Source organism: the organism of the source record quoted next (assembly GCF_019968955.1).
Source record: "MAG: Porospora cf. gigantea A chromosome Unknown PgA_NODE_59_length_51225_cov_357.344, whole genome shotgun sequence".
Classification (NCBI taxonomy): Eukaryota; Apicomplexa; class Conoidasida; order Eugregarinorida; family Porosporidae; genus Porospora; species Porospora cf. gigantea A.
In genome coordinates, this window is record NW_027151790.1 from 1 (window position 1) to 20541 (window position 20541).

At 55.3% G+C, this 20541-nt stretch overlaps 11 protein-coding genes across 18 annotated transcripts; 8 read left to right on the top strand and 3 right to left on the bottom strand.

Moving 5' to 3' along the window:
* Positions 1-1263: 1263 nt before the first annotated feature.
* Positions 1264-2049, top strand: KVP18_001100 (uncharacterized protein; the record flags this gene model as incomplete). Its single annotated transcript, XM_067950777.1, has 1 exon — positions 1264-2049. One exon carries the CDS (start codon positions 1264-1266, stop codon positions 2047-2049), a length of 786 nt encoding a protein of 261 aa, XP_067807496.1.
* Positions 2050-2351: 302 nt separating this feature from the next.
* Positions 2352-3068, bottom strand: KVP18_001101 (uncharacterized protein; the record flags this gene model as incomplete). The annotated part of the gene is made up of 1 exon (XM_067950778.1): positions 2352-3068. One exon carries the CDS (start codon positions 3066-3068, stop codon positions 2352-2354), a length of 717 nt encoding a protein of 238 aa, XP_067807497.1.
* A 51-nt stretch (positions 3069-3119) lies between these two features.
* On the top strand, positions 3120-7428 carry KVP18_001084 (uncharacterized protein; the record flags this gene model as incomplete). 3 transcript variants are annotated; one of them, XM_067950742.1, is made up of 3 exons in its annotated part: positions 3120-5048; positions 5077-7205; positions 7234-7246. In XM_067950742.1, the coding sequence occupies 3 exons, from the start codon at positions 3120-3122 to the stop codon at positions 7244-7246; spliced, it is 4071 nt and encodes a 1356-aa protein (XP_067807465.1). The 3 variants fall into 3 exon arrangements, with proteins under 3 accessions (XP_067807465.1, XP_067807463.1, XP_067807464.1); XM_067950740.1 differs by lacking the exon at positions 7234-7246 and having other exon boundaries at positions 3120-5120; XM_067950741.1 differs by lacking the exon at positions 3120-5048 and having other exon boundaries at positions 5146-7428.
* On the bottom strand, positions 7394-11396 carry KVP18_001098 (uncharacterized protein; the record flags this gene model as incomplete). 2 transcript variants are annotated; one of them, XM_067950775.1, is made up of 2 exons in its annotated part: positions 7394-9343; positions 9372-11396. In XM_067950775.1, the coding sequence occupies 2 exons, from the start codon at positions 11394-11396 to the stop codon at positions 7394-7396; spliced, it is 3975 nt and encodes a 1324-aa protein (XP_067807494.1). The 2 variants fall into 2 exon arrangements, with proteins under 2 accessions (XP_067807494.1, XP_067807493.1); XM_067950774.1 differs by lacking the exon at positions 7394-9343 and having other exon boundaries at positions 9354-11396.
* Positions 8712-8942, top strand: KVP18_001083 (uncharacterized protein; the record flags this gene model as incomplete). Its single annotated transcript, XM_067950739.1, has 1 exon — positions 8712-8942. One exon carries the CDS (start codon positions 8712-8714, stop codon positions 8940-8942), a length of 231 nt encoding a protein of 76 aa, XP_067807462.1.
* A 165-nt stretch (positions 11397-11561) lies between the features above and the next one.
* On the top strand, positions 11562-12488 carry KVP18_001109 (uncharacterized protein; the record flags this gene model as incomplete). Its single annotated transcript, XM_067950791.1, has 1 exon — positions 11562-12488. The coding sequence occupies one exon, from the start codon at positions 11562-11564 to the stop codon at positions 12486-12488; it is 927 nt and encodes a 308-aa protein (XP_067807510.1).
* A 1122-nt stretch (positions 12489-13610) lies between these two features.
* On the top strand, positions 13611-14579 carry KVP18_001086 (uncharacterized protein; the record flags this gene model as incomplete). Of its 2 annotated transcripts, none has more annotated exons than XM_067950748.1 (1): positions 13611-14579. In XM_067950748.1, the coding sequence occupies one exon, from the start codon at positions 13611-13613 to the stop codon at positions 14577-14579; it is 969 nt and encodes a 322-aa protein (XP_067807470.1). The 2 variants fall into 2 exon arrangements, with proteins under 2 accessions (XP_067807470.1, XP_067807471.1); XM_067950749.1 differs by having other exon boundaries at positions 13719-14579.
* An 80-nt stretch (positions 14580-14659) lies between these two features.
* On the bottom strand, positions 14660-17714 carry KVP18_001082 (uncharacterized protein; the record flags this gene model as incomplete). Of its 3 annotated transcripts, XM_067950738.1 has the most annotated exons (2): positions 14660-16437; positions 16955-17570. In XM_067950738.1, 2 exons carry the CDS (start codon positions 17568-17570, stop codon positions 14660-14662), a joined length of 2394 nt encoding a protein of 797 aa, XP_067807461.1. The 3 variants fall into 3 exon arrangements, with proteins under 3 accessions (XP_067807461.1, XP_067807460.1, XP_067807459.1); XM_067950737.1 differs by lacking the exon at positions 16955-17570 and having other exon boundaries at positions 14660-16150; XM_067950736.1 differs by lacking the exon at positions 14660-16437 and having other exon boundaries at positions 16626-17714.
* A 15-nt stretch (positions 17715-17729) lies between these two features.
* KVP18_001107 (uncharacterized protein) lies at positions 17730-19434 on the top strand (the record flags this gene model as incomplete). 2 transcript variants are annotated; one of them, XM_067950788.1, is made up of 2 exons in its annotated part: positions 17730-18795; positions 18824-19434. In XM_067950788.1, the coding sequence occupies 2 exons, from the start codon at positions 17730-17732 to the stop codon at positions 19432-19434; spliced, it is 1677 nt and encodes a 558-aa protein (XP_067807507.1).
* Positions 19435-19458: 24 nt separating this feature from the next.
* Positions 19459-19731, top strand: KVP18_001104 (uncharacterized protein; the record flags this gene model as incomplete). Its single annotated transcript, XM_067950782.1, has 1 exon — positions 19459-19731. The coding sequence occupies one exon, from the start codon at positions 19459-19461 to the stop codon at positions 19729-19731; it is 273 nt and encodes a 90-aa protein (XP_067807501.1).
* Positions 19732-19739: 8 nt separating this feature from the next.
* Positions 19740-20294, top strand: KVP18_001099 (uncharacterized protein; the record flags this gene model as incomplete). Its single annotated transcript, XM_067950776.1, has 1 exon — positions 19740-20294. The coding sequence occupies one exon, from the start codon at positions 19740-19742 to the stop codon at positions 20292-20294; it is 555 nt and encodes a 184-aa protein (XP_067807495.1).
* Between the last annotated feature and the right edge of the window lie 247 nt (positions 20295-20541).

Genomic DNA, 20541 nt, shown 5'->3' on the forward strand with positions numbered 1-20541 from the left:
GCGCCAAAGGATTCAAGAACCGTGGCGGGGTTAACTCCTTGGACTGCATTGACGTTGACGAATGTGAGGATATGGAGGCGAACTGCGGTCTTAATTCGGGGGGCTGTGTCAACACTGTCGGTTCCTTCTCCTGCACTTGTAATTTTGGATTGGAGGACAAAGTGAATGAGGGAAAACTGGGAGCCCGACTTAACTGTGTCGATCGGAACGAGTGTGTCGAAGGGGTACGCCACGGTGAATCGACAGTGGAGGCTTGCGACCCTGTCGCAGCATTATGTGTCAACAAAGACATGCTGGTGGACAAGATTCCTTACAGCTGTCAATGCTATGAAGGGTGGGAAACCAAAGCGGACATTCCCATGACGGACTACAAGACCGGCTGCAAGGACTGCTGTACTGACGTCGACGAGTGTGCAAATGGGACACATCACTGTAGTGACATCTGCGAGTCCGGATCACGAAGAGATACAACAATCCATGCGAACTACACATGTGGTTGCCGTCCTGGGCGTTTCCTGCTGAGTAGCACGAATTGTGCTGACTGTGTCTACAAGGGTTGGCTCCCATTCAGCGGGTGTTCCGAGCCGTGCGGGCTTGGAGAAAGAACCCGCCGAGCCATAGTGGTGCAGCCTCGGGCCGACAACCCCTTCATTGCCCCCCGAAAACCTGAGGAGCTGTGTGTCCGCGAACAGCGTGTCACGTGCCTCCTGGATCCCGTGTGCAAGCACGATAGCTGTGAATACGGCCCGTGGAGCGCATGGTCGGACTGTTCCGTTCCCTGCGGCAGAGGGGCCTCGTGAGGGAGCAAGACGAGTTCAACCAGCGTCCGCACTCGCGCCGTGATCCGAGGGCTGCCCAGCAGATGCAACGAGGACTATTATGAGGAGAGGATCTGCAATTCGGACGCGTGTGTGCCTAGAAATGATGGAATGTCTGCAGGAGTCATTTCCTTGATCACTGGTGAGTGCAGCCAATAATTATGACTAGTGTTCGCCATTGTAGCCACGACGTTTTTTGGCGTGGCCATGTGGTGGTGTGTACGTCGATCTAGAAGCGTCAAAAGCGAGAGCATTACGGCGTGGGTTGGGAATCGTAGCGTCCAATCAGAATCGAACTTCCGGGTGACGACTCCAACCGGCGGGCTTCACCCAGCCCAGGCCTCGTGCAGGTTGGGCCGAGACCGAGGAAAGTGCAAAGACGTTAATGATATGTTGAGTGGTACCGTTAGCAGGCAGCGAATGGTGTGTGCATTTAAGTGGGTCTATGTGCCGCCAGGAGCACCAGTACAAGAGACACCCACCTGCGTGTGTGTTCTTCGCCCGTTCGCGCCGGTCGCCGAATGGAATGGCCACCGTTAGTGCATTGAAAACCATAGCGGAGTGCTCGACTCATAGCACTAGGCATGCCGAGCTGGCGGTGACCACGATACACTCAGCTTGCAAGCAAGCCGCCCGGTGCGGCGGCTCCTGGCTCCGGAGTTTGGCTTGCTGTCAGCCAGCAGCCCCACCATGTAGATGCCAGCAGTTTCCAGCATTCGACCGCGGGTACTACGTCATTCCACTGGGCGCCGAGGGTGTAGCAGAGGTTCAGGACGTGCCATCCCACCTAGCTAGCACGCCAATCGAGGCTCCTAAGACGCCACAAGCCAAGCCTGAGGAGGCATCACATGCTGAGAAAGCTCTGCACTTCGACGCCGGGTTTGCTGTGCATCCGGGTAAACCTTTCGCCGTGCCGCTGATGGACCGGGGCGAGGTGTTCACCCGCAGGCGCCCAAGGACAGTCGACAACTGTAGGCTGCAGCCCGCCCCATCGTCGGAAGTAAACTTCCGCCTGCGGGATCTGGACCCGGAGAAGTACGAATTCGCTGTGATCCCTCCGGAATTCGACGACTTCGTCTCTAATGAGAGCGTTGTGCCGCAGAAGAAAGCGCCCAGCGACCAGGCGTCCGCAATCGCGCAGTCAGCACGTCCCAGAATAGTCCGAGACGAGAATCAACCCCAAGCGCAATTCGTCAATGGCTACCTGGTGGTCCCACCTCAATATCGGTAGTCACAATGAATGAACGCACGTAAAGCGATAGCATAATCCTCTCTGTTGTTTTGCCTGAGGTGGCTGAAAAGGGCTTCGAGTGCACAGCATAATCGTAGACGAAGTGATTGCAAGCCCAGAGCCTCCCTCATGGCTCTACGGGGCACTCTGAGACGCTCCCGGATGATGATGTCGCTGGATTTGTTCTCTTTCAGAGGTTGCGAGGGCCTTGAGAACGCGGCGGCAATTTGCTGATCTAAAGTGTCGACGTGACGACCAATCTCCATCAGCTGAGACAGCCTAAATGATTGTCTACCTGGCACTCACGAGTCGCAGTCGATGTCGCAATGGAGGGGGTCCAGCACACAGCCGTTCTCGACGAAGCAGACTGGCACGGGAATCCGTGTCGCCGGTGAATGCATCGTTCTAGAGAACCATACGCAAAAGGCATCAGCCCCCGCAGAGTCAAACGAGGAAAGGTTCCAGGGGGTGTCGGCGAAGGCAGAAAAGACAATGAGGCAGTTCACCTCGCGGAAGAGGTCGGCACGAACAGCTTCGGCTGGAGTCACTGACATCTCGCGGGCGAGTAGGCGCCATACGTTCGCCGCCAGGTCGTCTTCACACATATCCGCAAAGGCCAGGCGCTCCCGGCAGATTTCTATCCAACTCTCCGGCAAGGCCTCACTGGCGCTAGCCGCAGCCAAGACGTCCTCCCACATTTGCTGGAAGCCGGCAAGCTCGAAATCCACCCGTTGCCGGGGTAGATAAAGGAACGGCCCTAACCGGAAGAGAGCCGCCTCGGTTCGAGGGGCTCCCGAGAGAGGTAGAACCACCTCCGATTCCCAATGGGAGAATAAGCATTCTAAGCCTGAGATTATGTGTCCGTATCTCCCAGCATCGGAGTAAAAACGATCAAGAAGGAGTTTCACCTGTAAGACGCACCGTCGTACAGGGCTGGCGATGTCGGTTGCTGCGGGATCCTCCTGTTCATCAAGAACCGTCGCAAATCTGGAAACGGATGCTATCGAAGAGGCCGGCATCGGAATTCATGTGAGATATTTGAGGTGAATCAAAGGAAGGAATTCGCGATTATGACGATATGGGGTTGCTTTGCCGCTGCCTGCGTGGAATCTGAAAGCGTTGACGCTGCAGACTTACAAGACTTAGAGAGCCAACGGGTGCTGGAACTCGATGTTTGGCCTAGGTTTCGGGGGATGGCCGCTAACGTCATAGAAGCGCTGGAGGTGCTGGAGTCCCACGTTCGACTTCTATCGAACTTGTCACCTGAACGTAGTTGGGAGTTACGGAGCATGCTCCTTGTGATCGCGACTACCCTAGCGTACAAACGCGACCAGAAGATGGACTTTTGGGTATCCCTCAACCTCAGCCCGGAGCTGTCCACGTCTGACATTACGGACGAGCAGGACACTACTGCCTTTCGGAACCTATTTGTCATCGTCACGGCTGTCTGGATGGAGACCCTCTACTGTCGCCAGCAGAACCTACCCACCGCAGTTGCCGTTGTCGAGCTCGCCGCCTTCGCCCAGTTATTTGCAATGGGGTTCACTTCCTTCGAGCACCCAAATGTGCGACGCGTTTGTATGCCGCTGTGCGGCCCACCTATATGGCTGTGCTTGCCGGAAGTCAGGCGGACGCAGCTGGTCACGGTGGACCACCCCTCATTAGCTCGCACCCTCTCCGCTGTTCAGCAGAAGTTCGCCGATCAGGAAGCAGTGCGACGAGCTAAGTTGCCTGCGATATATGCTCGTGGAATGCCGGATATCCTTGCGCTTTCATTGAGCTTCCTAACGGATGAGATTTCTGAACTGAAGATGCAGCCTTGTCTGGCTCGGTTCGACTACTTCGAACGGTTCATAGAGTTGTGTGTTTGTCTTGTCACTCAGCTCCCAACGCGGAGGATATTCCGCCCCGTGCTCCTTTGGAAGCAGACCGTGGTGAGGCTGAGGCACTCAGCTTACTTCGACCACCAGGAAGGTGCCATCTTCCGAAAGCTTCTGAAGATTCTGATGATGTACGAATTCTTCGAGGTTGACGATGAGAGTGGATCCCCACTGAGTGAACAGGAACTACTATCTCGACACTATGCTCGAGTCGAGGCACTGCAGCTGTGGTTCTTCGAAAACAGGGAAACTTACGGCTCGGAATACGAATCGGAGATGCTTAAGGCATCATCGGCGCTGATTCAAACGGTGGAGACCCCCGAGGCTTTCCGCCGCCTTCTCAGCAAGCTTCCCTCAGACGCCATCCCTTCTCTGCTGTCAAATCAAGGCATCTGCTCTGCTGAGGTTGTCCGTGAGATCAGTGGCGGGCACCTAGATATGGACGTGATGAAGGAGATCTTGGTGCACGCCTATGAGAAGAGAGAGTCGCAACTCACGCGAATCATGGACGCTCCTCTATACCCCACGGAACGGACTCTCTTCGACTCTAGCGTGGTTCCGTCTGACGTTGGCTCGGCAGTCACTGTGGGCCTACCACAACTCCACCTTCAATTCCTGTCGACATACGATTACTTGTACCGTAATTTTGTCCTGTATCGCGCCGAGAGTGCCTTTGCCATCAGAGAGGACCTCACTGAAGTTGTCTACCGCATGTCGCCGTACTGCGACGCCAACGGCTTCACCCAATTTCAAGGCTCACACAGAATGGCACTCCCAATATCGCTGTTCGCGGTTTTGGTTGTCAAGAAGCCCAACATAGATTCGAACGTGCCATCTGAAGTTCGCGCCGAACTCGTCATCAACCTGAAGAACGTCCATCCTCGCCACCGAGAGGAGTGGGACCAGTTGAAGCAGCATGATGTGCTGTTTCTGCTGGGATGTACAGCTCGTCACAGCACACCCTCCGCGGTGAAGCCTCCGGAATTCGCTGGCCGCATCGAAGAGATCCCAGAGACGTACGGCATCGCTTGCGTAAGAGGATGCGAGATTGTGGAGGTGGTCGACGAGGAAGGCAACGTGATCAGCGACCGATCACGGGCACAGGAGGAAGGCAAACATGTGAGCACCTGTGTATTTTGTCACCCAGATCCAACCCGTAGGCTACTCGCGAACGATCCGCATTCGGCTTGACCCGGCTCAGTTCTCGCAGGACGCCATGGCAGCTGCCGACGGCAGTCTGTTCGAGGACATCTACACAACATTGAACTTAGTTGTGAGAAGGAGGCCCGAAGAGAACAACTTCAAAGCAGTACTGTCCACCGTCGGGTCTCTTATGTTGCGCCCCGAGAACACTGTTGTCCCTGGCTGGCTCATGGACCTCTTTCTGGGTTACGGCGACCCCGAGGCCGCCGTCTGGCCTGAGGGTAAGGTGCGGGAGCTCGACTATGCTGACACCTTCCTGGACCTGGACCACCTGAGATCCTCTTTTCCTACTGCCGAGGTGCAATGCCCTGAGGAAGTGCAGCCTCCATATAGAGTTTGTGTCGACGACGACGAGGATGGGAAACCCCTGAAGGTGTCCGTTCATGAGTACCGGGTCCCTGCTCGAGGTCCCTTTCCTGAGTGCAGGGTTCGGCAAAACCAGATTCGCTTCACTCCGGCGCAGGTCGAGGCTATCCGAAGCGGCGTAAGTCCTGGGCTCACTTTAATAGTGGGACCCCCTGGCACTGGCAAGACGGACACTGCCGTACAGATTGTGAGCGTTCTGTTGAAGAACTACCCCCAGCAGCGCACACTCGTGGTCGCCTCGAGCAACCAGGCTCTGAACGACCTCTTCGCCAAGATCTGCGAGCTTGACGTGGACGAGAGGCACCTGCTGCGCCTGGGTGTCGGGGAGTCTGAGCTCCGAACGGCCGATTCCAGCTACGATGTCGCCCGAGGCCGCGATTTTAGCAAATGGGGCCGAGTGAACCACATGCTACAGCGTCGTCTGCTACAACTGGAGCGCGTGGACGACCTGGCGCGCCTATTGGGCATCGACGGGGAATGGGGCGCATCTTGTGAAACAGCTACCTACTTTCAAAGGCTGCATGTAGACTCCCGAATACGCGTGTTCAGAGAGGCGATGCAGGCCCTGACCGACTCCCAGCAGGACGTAGAGGACACGGTACGCGAGTTGGGAGACATCGGTCAGAAGCTTGCAGACAACTGGAAAAGTGGCAGCCGTCTCGAGCAGTACGGGAACGGCTCCATCTCTCTGGTTGACCTGCTGTTCCCATTCCACGCTTACTTCCACGAGGTGCAGCCCTTGTTTTCCGCTGACGAGACATCAGATCTGGAGGTGGCTGAGACTTGCTTCCGGTTTCTAGAGGGGATGTTTGCGGAGGTTCAGGAGTACCACCCGCTGGAACTCCTACGCACAATGCACCTGAGGACGGAGTACATGATTACGCATCATGCCAAGGTCATTGCTATGACGTGCACCCACGCCGCGTTGCAGAGGGATAACCTTGTGCGTATGGGCTTTTCCTACGATAACGTCGTCATGGAAGAATCTGCGCAAATGCTCGAAGTGCAGACGTTCATTCCATTTGTGCTACAAGAAGTTGATCCAGAGCAAGGGTCCAAACTCGAGCGAATCATAATGATTGGTGACCATCATCAGTTAGCACCAGTGGTGAGGAACCGAGCGCTTCAGACTCACTGCAACCTGGACCGGTCCATGTTCCACCGACTAATCCAGCTCCGAACCCCCTTCATACAGCTCGACCGACAAGGTCGTTGTCGCGCAGACCTGGCGCGACTGTTTGCTTGGCGCTACACACAACCGCCCCTGCAGGACCTGCCCGTGGTGCAGAGTCTCGTGCATGCCAATGCTGGACTACAGCACACCTATCAGTTCGTCGACGTGGGAGCCACGGCTACCGAGAGCTGCCCTTCTCCATACTTCTACCAAAACCTGGAGGAGGCAGAGTTCGTTGTGGCTACCTATATGTACCTACGTCTTATTGGACATCCCGCCAGCTCAATCTCAATCATTACCACCTACAAGGGGCAACGCCAGCTGCTCCATGACCTCGTGGAACAGCAGTGTGCCTGGAATCCGGCCATTGGCTGGCCGGCAAGCCTCACAACGGTGGACCGTTTCCAGGGCCGCCAGAACGGAATCGTGTTGGTGTCACTTGTCCGGACGCGTCATGTCGGACACATCCGCGACGTACGCCGTCTGATTGTGACGGTTTCACGTGCCAGACTGGGGTTGCTAACGTTCGGCAAGTGGGAGCTCTTTAGCAGCTGTTTCGAGTTGGGTCCAGTGATGAAGCAGTTCGCCAATCGCCCGGTGGTGTTGGAATTGCTTCCAGAGGAGGAGTTTGACACATGCACACGGCGCGTGGACGGGCAGCCCGGCAAGGCAGTAGCCATCACGAGTGCTGGAGCGATGCGAAGCCTCATCCAGAAGAAAGTTACAGACATGTTGGCTCAGCTTGACTCTGCATAGGGAACCGCACCAATAACTCTTTGAGAACAGTAGCTCCGTAAACCAACCCGCTCATCTTGATGTTCTCGTTTGGTAGGTGAGCGTTGTTGCCAGGTCCGCAAAAAGGCAGCATGACGCAAGGAACGTTAAGAATCTCCTGCATCATGGCCAGACCGGGCATGGTGCCACCCTCTTTCTGCAGCAGGGGCTGACAACCGTACACCGACTCTATTGAAGTGGCAGCGCACTTGTAGATGTCCGACTCGAAGTCCGCCTTCCACCACTTGTGCTTCCTAACGGTGCTCACATTGAGCTGGTTGACGGACCCTAGCCCTTTGAACTTGAACTCAATGTGTCGCCTCACCATCGCTTCGATTGTATCCATGTCCTGGTCTGGGACGCAACGAATGGATACAGATATGCTGGCGCTACGCGCTATCACGTGCATCCCGCCCTCCGGGATGCTTGACTGGACGCCTGTGACGTTCAAGCACGGTCGGGACCACTTCTGCTGCAGGTCCTCCATCGAAACCTGGGAGTCCACTGCCTTGGCCTCCTGCAGGCACTTGTGGTACAGGTTGTGCTCGCAGCGCCTGTTGTGGGTGCATCGAGCGCATCGGTCACCAGCCAGGCCCCTGGGTAGGGTCACGGCATCGTAGAACCCCGGCACCATAATGCCGCCTTCCGAATCCACCAGGGAACTTACCAGCTTCATGCCTTCCAACAGCGGTTCTGAGACACGACCGCCTTCAAGCCCCGACTGAAACCCCACCACGTCTGCCGAATCCGGGACGTCAATGGTGAGTAGTAAGTCGAGCACCCCTCTCATGCCATACACCAGGCCAGGAGAGTCGCAAATAGCGCTGCTGTTGCAGCAGACGACACACGTTGCGCCGCTTATGATGTCCTTGCCCAATGTTAGAGCCTCACGGAACCCATGACTGCCGTTCTCTTCCTCTCCTTCGATGACCCAGGCGATATTGACTGGGAGCACCACACCTAGCTCCTTGTAGTGCTGCAGTACAGCCTTCACGGCTAGGATCTGTGCCACGATTGGCCCCTTGTTGTCATTAGTTCCCCGACCGAACATGCTGCCATTTGAAAGTGTCAGCTCAAACGGCGCCGTAAGCCACGTCTCCCCCGCGGGGACGACGTCGTAATGGGCGTAGAACACCACCGTAGGTTTGCTACAGTCCTGTCCGATGCGGCCCAACACGACTGGGTTGTTGTTGGGGTCGCTTTGAGACATGAATGCAATCCCCCCCAGCCGTTCGATGAATCGACAGAGTAATTTGGCTGTAGAGATGCAGTCCTTTCGAAACTCAGGAGCCCCAGAGACGGACGGCAAAGCCACCAGCACCTTTAGCATACTCTCGACCTCCAGAGGGTCTATGGTTGACCCGTCTCTGGACGGGCTGATGTCCATCAGCGTATCCTCCAAGAAACACGACTCCTGGTTTCGGCTCGACTTACAGAAACAGCGGCTGTTCTTCGGGTTGCTTGGATCGCAGTTTAGGTTCCATAGAGCGGTGTAGCCGGAGGAGGTGCCCGCCGTGATGTTGATGTGCGTGCTGTGCCGCTTGGAGTCCGAGACCAACATTTCCACACTAAGCGTGTTTACCGATTGAGGGGGAGGGAATCGAGTGGGGTGAAGGTCGAGTGTAGCTATTCGACACCGTGTAGTTCGTTGCCAGACGTTTATCGCACCAATTGAGTCCGACGAAATGATGAAGCGTTTGGTGACCTCCAGGGCAAGCACGTCCCCTCTGTGGCCCGCTAACGTCCATACGCACACCCGTGAGCAGACGTCCCACTCACGGATAGTCTTGTCTCGAGACCCCGAGTACATTGTGCTGTCCTTGGAGGAGCCGCCCAGACACAACACGCCTCCTGTGTGGCCACGAAGTACATCGTAAACGACCCCGTTTTCCCAGAGCTGCGTCATTCTAGACCTGCGTACTCACAAGAATGCCGCCGTCGCCGCAACCAGATGCCATAATCGTATCCAGGCAGAGCAGACAGTCAACGAACCCCGTGTGGTTCAGGCCCTGCCGATAGGGTACGATTTCAGCCACCGGCGCAGTGAAGTCGTCCAGGGGAGGCACAGTCTTCATGCGATCTTCGTGTACGTGGTACGTCGCTAAAACCGTACGAGTGTGTTTTGACTCGACAATACGAGCCACGAGACCGCCAACCTCCCACTGAAAGACCGTCGAGTTCTGGCACCCCATCACCAGCTTGACAGACCGCAGCAGGTCTGCACCGCCAAGATGCTGCATCTTCTGGCTGAGACTTCGCATAAACACGTTCATGCTGGGAGTCTCCAGAGGTGGTCCCTCTTCGCGATCCGCGGAAACGACCAGCGACAAGATGTTCCCTTGAATGGGATTGAACCGTAGAATGGCACTGGGTCCGCATTCAGTATGAGTCGAGCTCTTGAAACAGGTCAGCTGGCGTTTCAGAACTGGCCTCAGGTCCCATATGGCCACAGTGGTGTCTCCACTGCCGCTGAAAAGCAACACGGCAGGCTCTTTGTCGGGTTTGGTTGCCACGAACGGCGCCAGGGCGAACACGGCACAGGCGTGGCCTTGAAAAACTTGCAGGAGGGTGCGGCACTCCAGATCCCAAACAAGGATGCTGCCGTCCTCGTGACCAAGACATACAAGAGTCAGAGTTACCATGCCGTCGTGGATACGCCTGCTCGACGGTACGTAGTGGAAAGAAGCGATAGGAAGCGATATACATATGGAGGCCGAAGCCATCACTGAGAATCTATACCGGCCGATGGAGTCCATAGACAGAAGGCGGGACACATTATCCTCCTCCGCCAGCAAGTCCTGCACCGCAATCGACTCAGCCGAAGCGTGGCGGAGGCGGGAGCTGGGTCGACGCTTATTGTCAAAAACTGAACAGAGTTTGGGCGCAGGACCTACAGACCTCGCAAGGTAGTGGGTCGCGGCCTCTTTGAAGGCGGACGTCGGCAGCGTCATGATCTCGTCGGGGGCCACAAACTCGTCCATCAGCACGTCCAGGCTTTGCGTTATGGTGATAAAGTGCCCATTGGGGACAGGGATCCAGTCGACTTCGCTCCGTGTCAGTGGTTCGCTTGTAAGCACTACTACATTCGTCTGCTTGTCAGCGTGTCGCATTCGGTAGTCTTTGACTGTTTGGCCAGCGAAGCACCCAGGACTGTCGTCTGGATCGTTGGTCCATTCCGCTCCAGAGGCAAAGTACAACGAGCACCCCGGCGCGTCAAATTCCCGAGGTACTATGAAAGTGCAACCATCTGGCACGAACGAGATCCGAGAAGCCACCACCGTCTGCCCGTCACTGACCACGCAATTCATGAGGGACACCTCCTTGCACCCATGAGCCTCCAAGGCCCTACGAACGAGGGCCATGGACTTCGACAGCGTGTCCTTCAATACCTTAGCAGAATAGTCAGCGTCAGGTCCCTCAGGCAGCAGGCTAAGAAACAACCCGAAGATAAGTATCGAGTCAATGGGCCCTTGACAGAAGACCCAGTCCTTTGCCCAACCAGGCAGCAAATCCAGGAGGTGTAGGCGCAGACGCTCCCACTCCCCAATGCAGCCGTTATGCATGAACAGTAACTTTCCCACGCGGTAAGGGTGGCAATGTGACTCCGAGGGCGCTGTCGACCCTGGACCCGCAGCCCTGATATGGGCGAAGATAAGTTTACTCGCCACCTTTTCAGAGATCCGCCTCAAGTTGTCGTTATTCCAGGCGGGAGATAGAGACGCGAAGACGCAGGGAGTGTCGTCCAGAACCAAGCCAATTTCTGTAGGGTACCAACCAATGCCAAACCCGTCGCCGTTTAGCGAGCTTTTCTCGTAAGACCACTTCGGGTCGGGGTGATATAAGCGTTCTTTGGCGTCGAAGCTCTGATAGATAATCGACTGCTTCGGTCGAGTCACGATGTCAGCAATCAGAACTGGCGATCTCGACCGTATCACAGACAGCCTACACATAGTAAAATTGCAGACTTCCACATTTCTCACCCTGTGCGTGACTTGCCTCCCGATGCTGACCCAGAGTCCATCAGCCCAACAGACCTAAGCGAATATGCTGTAGGGAATTCACAAAGAATGCGGGGTGTGACGTGTAATCGACAAATACGTTCGTAATCACTAAATATGTTTCCTCTCAGCCACCTTGACAAACCACGCCGCGTACTGTCTTGCCAATCACACGTGGCCCGAGGCTTCGTGGGCAACCGGGTAGCCGTACCGCTGCTTGAGGTCGCGGGCTACCACGTGGACGCTCTGCTTACCACCCTTTTTTCGTCAATGTATGTGCACGAGGGGCAGTGCTTGGATTGGAGAGCGCTGTCCCCTGTAGTCTCCGGCCTCGCCGTGGCGCTCGCGCACCCGTGGGGGGGAGGTCATGTGGCAGCAGACGTCAGTGGCATGAGCAAAGAGGTGACGCTGCACGATTACGACGCGGCCATCACCGGGTACATTGGCTCTGCCGACCTACTGACCGAAGTGGCGCAGTTCATCAACAGCCTCAAGAAGGTGAAGCCGGTGATATGGGTATGTGATCCCGTTCTAGGCGATAACGGACGACTATATGTGGCGCCAGCTATTGTTGAGACGTACATCCGAGAAGCGCTGCCGCTGGCAGACTTCATCACTCCAAATCATTTCGAGCTCCAATGCTTGGTCAAGCGTGCGACTGAGTTCGACAGCGTGGCGGAGGTGAAGGAGGCGTGCTTGCAGCTTGTGGAGGAGCATCAGTTGAGGGGCGTAATCTGTACTTCTGTGCCAATTGACGATCGTTTAGTGTTGGTTGGTGCCTACACGGACCACCATATTGTACACACCTTCGATCAGAACATCGTCAAGCAAGACGTCTACTATGGAGGTGCCGGCGACTTCTTTACGGCAGCGTTCGTCCTAGCAATGGAGAAATTCAACTGGCAAGCCGTTGAGAAGGCTGCGCTTCTGGCGCTTCGATGCACCCAGGAGTGCATCAAGATAAGCGTCGAATCGCCGGAGCCTCGTGTCGATATCAACGTCATCGGTTCGCTTCACCCTGTGCTTCACATGCTCAATGAATAACAAATCTCGTACGAATTCCAAGCTGGGAGGTCTCGGTCTGTGGCGTCAGAAGGTATGATGCTCCGACACTGAAATCTTCTCGCCATCTTCTCTTGCGATCAGATATGCATAGATCTCCTTGAAGACCAGCTCGAAGAGACCTCCAACAATAATCTCTTAAGACGTCTGCCGTCCGACATTTTCATATTGATTGTCCTTGATTCTCCTCCTCTTCTGTTGAACTGTTTAATACAGACAAAAGATACTCAAATCACCCCGCAGTCTGTGCTGCGTTTATAATAAATGGGTGATGCGAGACTCGAACTCGCGACCTCGGGATTCTGAGACCCACGCGCTAACCGACTGCGCCAATCACCCACGTTATTCTTCAATCTGTTGGATTCCTGTAAGATTCCGTCCAGCTGCGTCTACACTCTGTTTAATATCCCATCAAACTTAAAGAGTCTGACAACCGGACATTAACGCTCCTAGTTGATCTTCACTAATGCACGACACAGATCAGGGTCTCGTCTGCGTCCACAGCTATCCACAGAACATCTACCGCGGACTGAGAAGCGCGTCATCGCGCTAAGTGGCTCAGTATGACGTATGACCCATAGACCACAGGCTGGGGAAATCATGTGGCTGGCTAACTCGCAGCAGAGGGTTGTCTCAGAGACGCCGTCGATCGGGATGCCGAAGAGAGCCGAAAGACTCTGACGAAGGTTCTCAACGCGGCGTGTCTAGGGTCCGGGAGGAGCACGCCCAAGCGGAGCGCGAGCGAAATCTGGAGGAAGAGCAGTTCGAGATTTTCAATGTCGGCCTCGCCTCTCATATCGATCAACTGATGTCTCTCGTTACAGGGCAGCCATCGCATATACGCCTGCTGAGTGGCTTGGCTCAAGACGGGAGGACCTTCAGGTGGCTGGCTAGCAGGCAGGAGAGGGCGCTGAATCAGAGACGCTGCGTGGAGCGAACGGCTTGAGCAGGAGAAGCAGGGCGTTACAGCTCGATTATCGTCAAACGACTGTGACGAATGAGCGCAACTCAACGAGCGGGTGGTCGCGGGGTGGGTTTTGACACGCCGTAGCGGAGCGTTTCCTCAATGAAAAACAAAATCTCGCTTATACATATTCCAAGCAAATGCACGGCATAGATCAGGACCTCGTCTCCTGTGTTGGCAGTTATCTACAGAACATCTACCTCGGGCGAAGAAGCGCCTCGGCCGGTCGAGAAGCCGTCATTGCAACGATGCAGCGCTTCCTAGACGTGCTGGAGCATCGAATCGGCAACGACATGCTAATTGAGGTGACGAGCCTCATTCTGCAAGCATTCTGCTACCAAGAGGACTTCGAAGAAAGAATCGCTTCCCTTGTGTCGGAGTTGGGGGGTAAGCGATCACATGTTCGCATGCTTAGTAGCCTGGCTCAGTATGACGTTATGACCCATGGACCACAGGCTGGAAAGATTTTGGTGTGGCTGGCTAACTCGCAGCAGAGGGCTGCCTCAGAGACGCCGGAGGCGCTCTGTGGATTAAGCATCGACCGTGAACGACTTGAGTTGGAGAAGCAGCAGGGTATGTTGGAGCTGGCAGTGCAACGGTTGGAGTTGGAAAAGGAGAAACTAGACTTTGCAAGGACGAAGTTCGATCGTGATGCCGAAGAGCGTCGAAATACCCTGACGACGGAGATAATTCAACGAGAACGCGACGTCTCTGAGCGGGAACACGGCTTGGTTCGGGAGGAGCGCGCCCTAGCGGAGCGCGAGCGAAAGCTGGAGGAAGAGGAGTTCGAGATTCTCAATGTCGGCGCCTCGAGACCCAGTTCTGCAGCCTCAAATGCGACATCGCTGTCCCGAAAGCGCCCAGCGTCCGCGGCCATCCATCGGGACGACAAACGTCGTCGGTGGGCGTTTCAGGAGGAAGAGTTCATCGTGGACCTTTACAACGATCGAGGCGAGTGCTGGGCCGAACTAGAGAAGATGTGGCAACAAGATGGCCGCTTTGTTCCGAGAAACCAGGGGCAGTTGAAGGATAAATGGAGAAACCTCAAGCATTACGGTCGCGTGTACTTCAAAGAGGGCATCGCTTATTTACTCCCTTCCAGTGTTTAAACTTCAGGGGCTTTTCCTTGAGATCAGGTATTGGTTAAACCTGTCTAGCTCCTTGTCAAAATCTATTAACCAAAAAGATATCACTGAGGACCTTTCTCACTCTCCTCGTCCTGGGTATGCTTGTGCTTCTTTGGCAGCAGGTTGTGTCGACGCAATAAGATGAAGACGCCGACAGCACCGACGCATGTGAGCCCGAAGATCACAAGAACCCAGATGTCGTGCATCAGCCAGCCCCAAAAAGAACTGAACATGTGAGTGAAGCCCGACCACCAATTATGTCCGCTGTCGCCATGATTGTCGTCGATGGCGCCTGTAATCTCGCCATCGTTCGTGTCATCGCTTGGGTCATAGCTGTTCTCATCCAACTCAACGACGACGACCACCGAGGTTGAGTCGTCCCAAGCCTTTGCGGTCACTGTAAGCTTTGGTTTGGCGACTGCACTCGAAAAGTGAACCGTGCCCTTGGTCGTTCCTGACCCAGCCACTTCCACAGCTACCGGGGACGACGTAACGTCGTCGCCTTCGACGCTGAGTACCACAGTGCCTCCACTGCATGTGGCTTGGAGCTCCACGATAGCATCTGCACCGGTCTTCGACTTGTACTCGCCAGAAGCGCTGACCGAGACGATTTCGGGGCAGACGGCGTCCTTGTTCATGGTGATTTCCACATCGCCTATGGATTCCACGTGTAGCGTTCCTGCGATGCGGTTCGGGCTCATGTACAGGGTTTTGCTGTTAGGTGTCCACCAGCCAGCGTCGTTGAACACCACGGGCTGCTCCCGCGTTCCTGTGATGTCTCTCCCAACACGAGTGATGATTCCGTGCATGTCGTACTTCGGCGCAGAGATAGAAGCAGAAGCGTGGTAGTCTTTTCCAAAGCTTCGTTTCCACTTCGTCCAGTCTATGCGTCCATTGTTGGTCGCTGCCACCTTCACGTAGGCGTCATCGTCGTGTTCCCGAGTGTTGATGACTTGCAGTGCGCCGACGCGGTCCCAGCTGTCCACGACATCCCTTGGGTTCGCATCCGCTCGCCAGAGTTTTGACCTATACCGAATGAGGTACTTGCCTTCGTCGTTCCAGCCAGCTCCGCCTGCCGCGACAACACCGCTAGCAGTCAGCTTCAGGCCGTACTGCTCCACAGTCACGCCTGGTGTCAGCTCGAGAACCACGCTATCTGTGCTTTCGGGATCGCGAACCTGGACGCGAAGGCGGCACGTGTACGCGCCGACTTCGTAAACTGATGCGCGGTCGTCTGAAGCGCTGCCGGTGGTCACATACATACGCCTGGCCATGGCACAGTCGCACTTCTTGCCTCTCCAGCACTGCGCGTCCTTCATCATGCATTTGTTCCAGCTTTGGTTAAACCAGTAGTCATCGCCGCCGATTTTGCTACAAGGGACCACGCTGTCTGCGGCATTGCCCTTGAAGATCTCCAGCTGTTCGTCCACAGACTGAAAGGCTCCGCGGGCTCGGCTGTCCCGCCAATAGTACTTGCTGAAGTCCAGCTTGGGCTCCTCCTCGTCGTTCCACCGCCAGCCGTCGTCCAGAGGAACCATATCGACCTGATGCATTTGGTGAGTTGCGAGAGGTGTAAAGTCCCAAGCGTCGTACAGGTAGGACGTTTCTAGTTCGCAATTAACCCCATCAATACTAAGGGTGTAGTCCGAGACGTGCTCTGTCTCGTTGTCCTTCAACACGAAGCAGACGGTACCTCTGGGGAAATCCAAGAAGTATGCTGCGTTCACAGTCAAGTGGCAAGTCTTCTCCGAAGCGGATGTGTCCTCACACCAATCAATATTCGAAGCCTGCGCTGGGAAGGCACTACATCCTCCAAAAGCGGTTAGCGGAAGAAAAAAACCTGTATGACGATGCCCACGTCATGCATACCAATAAATAAAAGCATCAAACCTAAATGTGACATTCGAAGAGTTTTGTGGGACTTCCATCGATAACATTGTGGAAGTTGTCATGAGCAACCACAAGGCCTCCACAGGCTACAACCAATGGTAACCAGATTTGTGCGAGTGGGTTGAAGGTGTTCTTTGCTTAAAAGAGAAATTGATCCATATCAATCTCCTCTGATTGTTCCGCCTCGGGGTCTAATCCAGCTAGGCGTCTAAACCACAGCGTCTGCTGATGCGTGGACTCAGATGCTGGCGGCGGCGCTGTGCCCCATGAAGGTGTCGTTGGCGCGGAGTCTGTTGGCTGCAGTAGGCTGGGAAGCGAGTAGCATGCCATCTGTGTATGCGGCGTTGCAGGTAAACATGCTCTGACGACCTCGACCCAAGCGCCATCGATGGCCAGAGCGGAAGCCGGCCATGGTGACAAGGGGGGAGACCGAGGCGTTATCTCCCGAATGTCTAGGAAATTCCTACGGTGTCCTGGTTTGTCGAGTGCCAGGAAGTTCGTGGTGCTCTCCTGGTGGTCGAACTCCGCCTCGAACCTCACGTGCAAATGGGCGGCCGAATGCACTTGTGGCCGCAGGGCCACCATACATTGGTGAGCGGCTGGGCTACCGAGCTCTCCTCGCTCAATGTCTTGCCGAAAAAAGGGCTTCCGCTTCAACAACGTCTCTAAGTCCCCATGCTGCTCAATCCCGCGTGGCCAGTCGTGTGTCACTAGGATGTCGACGGAGTGTGGGTAGGTCGAGAGGACGTCCGCTGCGAACTTGCGCACGTGCAAGGCGGAAACCTTGTCCTTCTCCGAGAGTGGCGCTCGCTCAACAAACCCGCGGTTGTAGTCGTAGGGTTTGTAGATACCTGACAGCCCTGCCACACTCAGGCCAGAAGGCAGACGCACCACTCCCATATGGCCCAAGTAGTACATGTTATGCGTCACCCACCCTCCGTGGGGAAGTTCCAGTAGGTGTCCTGATGCTTCGTGATTGCCACCAACGAACAGAGTCAGAACGGGAGCAACTGCCTCTCCTCGATAATATCGGCCGAAGTCCTTCATCACGCGGTACTTCTCTGGCATTTTCATATCTCGCATGTCGGTAGCATCTCGACACGCCTGGAAGTCGCCAGGGCAAATGAGAAGTTCTGTGTTTTGGCCGTCCGCCACGTCCCGGTTCTGAATCTCCTCGTAGATGACGTCCAGATCGCCATGCGTGCAACCTACAAATGCCACACGCATTAAAGCGTGTTTAAAATGACGGCCGTCAGTGAGGAGCCTCCGGCATCGACGTTCGACCGCCGTGTTCCGGAGTCCTGTTTGCGAGTGGAGTCACTTGTAGAAATCGCAAGAGATGGGGGATTTACGTACCTACCCTCAACACAGTTTACCGAAAAGTCCGCTGTCGGCCTTACCCCCACAGTGAGCTTCACTAAAGAGGCATTGGAGGTCGTGACCTTTCACACCGAGTTGCGACTGCGTCGTGTCGTGGAGACGGCAGATAAATTCCGCATGATGACTCCTGGTAAGCGACGGAGGGGCGGGCTCTCAGCGACCAACATACAGTGCGCGCTGGAGAGCTTGAAGATGAGGGCCCTTGTGCAGTCACACGTACCGCTGCCCTCGCAACCACTTATTGACCTTGCCGCCTTTGCGACTTCAGAGTGTAAAACGCCGCTGATGTGCCGACCCACTATGGAGGCGCACTGGCTGATGCTCGAAGGCGTTCAACCGGACCATGCATGGAACTATTCCGAGGAGGAGGACGACAGAGATCAGACGGCCGACCTTGTGCTGGATCTTGGCGCCGTTTCCTTGAAGGTGATGCGTGAGGACACGAGCACAATGCTTTCGAATGAGCACCGTCTTTATCTACAACGCGTCCAGGAGACACTGAACGTGGCGATCCATGAGCCTGGCAAAGCCTCAAAGGAGATTCTTTCCCGACTGGTCGAAAGTCTCTCAGAAGCGCCAGGTCTGACGCATCTCATGCCGTCTCTCATGCAATTGGTTACTCAAAACACAGCCAAACTCCTAACCGCGGGACCATATGCTGGACTCAAGGTTCAGTTAAAGATCATCGAAGCGCTTATAGACAACCAATCAGTCCGACTGTTTCACTACATCCACCAAGTCTGCTACGTGCTCCTCAGTCTACTTCTCAGTCCGGTAGTTCTCGGGTCGGACTCGGACAGCGTCATGCACGCGTTGCATTTGAAGGAGGAGACGATGTTCATCCTCCGGAAGCTGTTGCAACGTCTGGTGGCGCAGGGGCAGGTGTCACATTCCGTTTTCCACAAACTGTCGCAGATACTACATGAACGTAAGAAATCAGGGTTCTCCCTCAGCAGATCTACAAAATCTCTCTCTGCCAATACCAACACTGCTGGGCGCGTTGAAGGGCATCCGGGCGTTAGGTCCACAATACGTTAAGGAACTGTTGCTTCCGATTCTGCCACTGCTACTTAGTCAGTTGGACACTCGAGACGAGCCGGATGACGCCGTGAAGTTAGCATTTCTCAAAGAGCTGAAGCATACCACTGCTAGATGCGTCCACGACCTATTTTCTCCGACTCATTTGACTTCCACAGCAGACGTACTGCCACCAGAGCTGAAGCGCCTTCACCTGCAACAGTCGCTGCTGTCCATGTCGGCGCAATGCGGCGACAACCCCTACTTGCAGCAAGCAATCGCAATGGGGCTCAGCATGCTGTCAGATGTCATGGGACCTGGAATTGTTCCAGCTGCAGCCAGAGGCGTCCATGACTGGCTCAAGGCGTCTTGGGAGACAAGAGTTTTACCCGTAAAGAAAAGGCCACGGGAAGTCGATCCTGTGGCTGAGCATCTCGATCGAGCGAACAAGATGTTAAAGACGTGCCACCGTGAAGCTCCAGAAAAGGCCGACTCAGTATCAGAGCCTGAGTCTAATCTCGAAGCTGATCTGCTGGAATTCTTTCTGTAAAGTACGCTGAAAATGGAAATTATAATGAACCCCTTTGATCATCTCCGTGTGGACATCGATGCGGCTCAACACCCCCGCTTTGGGGATTTCAACTCTGACTACCGACTTCACATCCCTCTGGAAAGTATAGAGAGACGGGTATCCGAGTGGCAAGAAGAGGTTCGCTCATTGGACGCGGAGATACTGCTGACCGAGTCGCAGCTGCAGGAGATCGGCAAGATGCGAACGTCTTTGCTCCACACGAAGGCGGAGATCTTGCGTCGCCGGCCGCATCTTGCACGTTTGCAACGGTATTAATTGCCGGCATGCAGTTTGCCAGCGAGATGATAGACGACTTGCTGTTCAGCGGGAGGCGTCCAGGGCCGAAGACTGTCTACAAACACGCTTGTGTCCTCCATATCCTATGCGCCGTTCGCGATGCAATGGCGGCCAGGTCTCGCATCACTACCCGCGCAATCTACTACTCAGACGTGAACCTCTTCAAAACGCAACGGTGGTCTGACTATTGTGTCGCCTGGCTGTGCAGATCCTTGCAGGTGCCCAGAGAGTCGCTTAACGTTGTAGCCGTCCCTAAAGGACTTGTACGTGGACCTATGCGGATGAAGGCAGCCCAGAGTCCGTGGGTGGACTGCAGAAGTTCTCTGGAAACTCGAGGATGTTTAGTGCTTCCGAATTTGACTGAGGTGGACCTTAGTGGGGTCGATTTCTTTCTGGTGCTAGAGAAAGAGACCGTGTTCTCAAGGCTGCACGCGTCTGGATTCACAGAAAGGGGGGTACTGATGACTGCGCGCGGATTCCCTGACCGTGCGTCGCAGCGCATGGTGAGCCTGGTGGCTCGCTCCTCAGACGTACCTCTGTAGTAGGTTGCTTGTGTCTCGACGCAGAGCGTCCTCACAGATTTCGACGCGCCTGGACTGTTGATTGCCGCAAACTACTGTTTTGGAAGCCTGAGAGAGCCATCTCCTGAGATGCGCGCCACAAGGATACGGCCGATCTGGTGGCCGAGCGACAATGTAGAAACGGTCAAGACGCCGACAATGAAGGATACAGGCAAGATACGCACCTTTCTGAGGCGACTATCAGACGACCAGCTCTTAACTGAGGTGC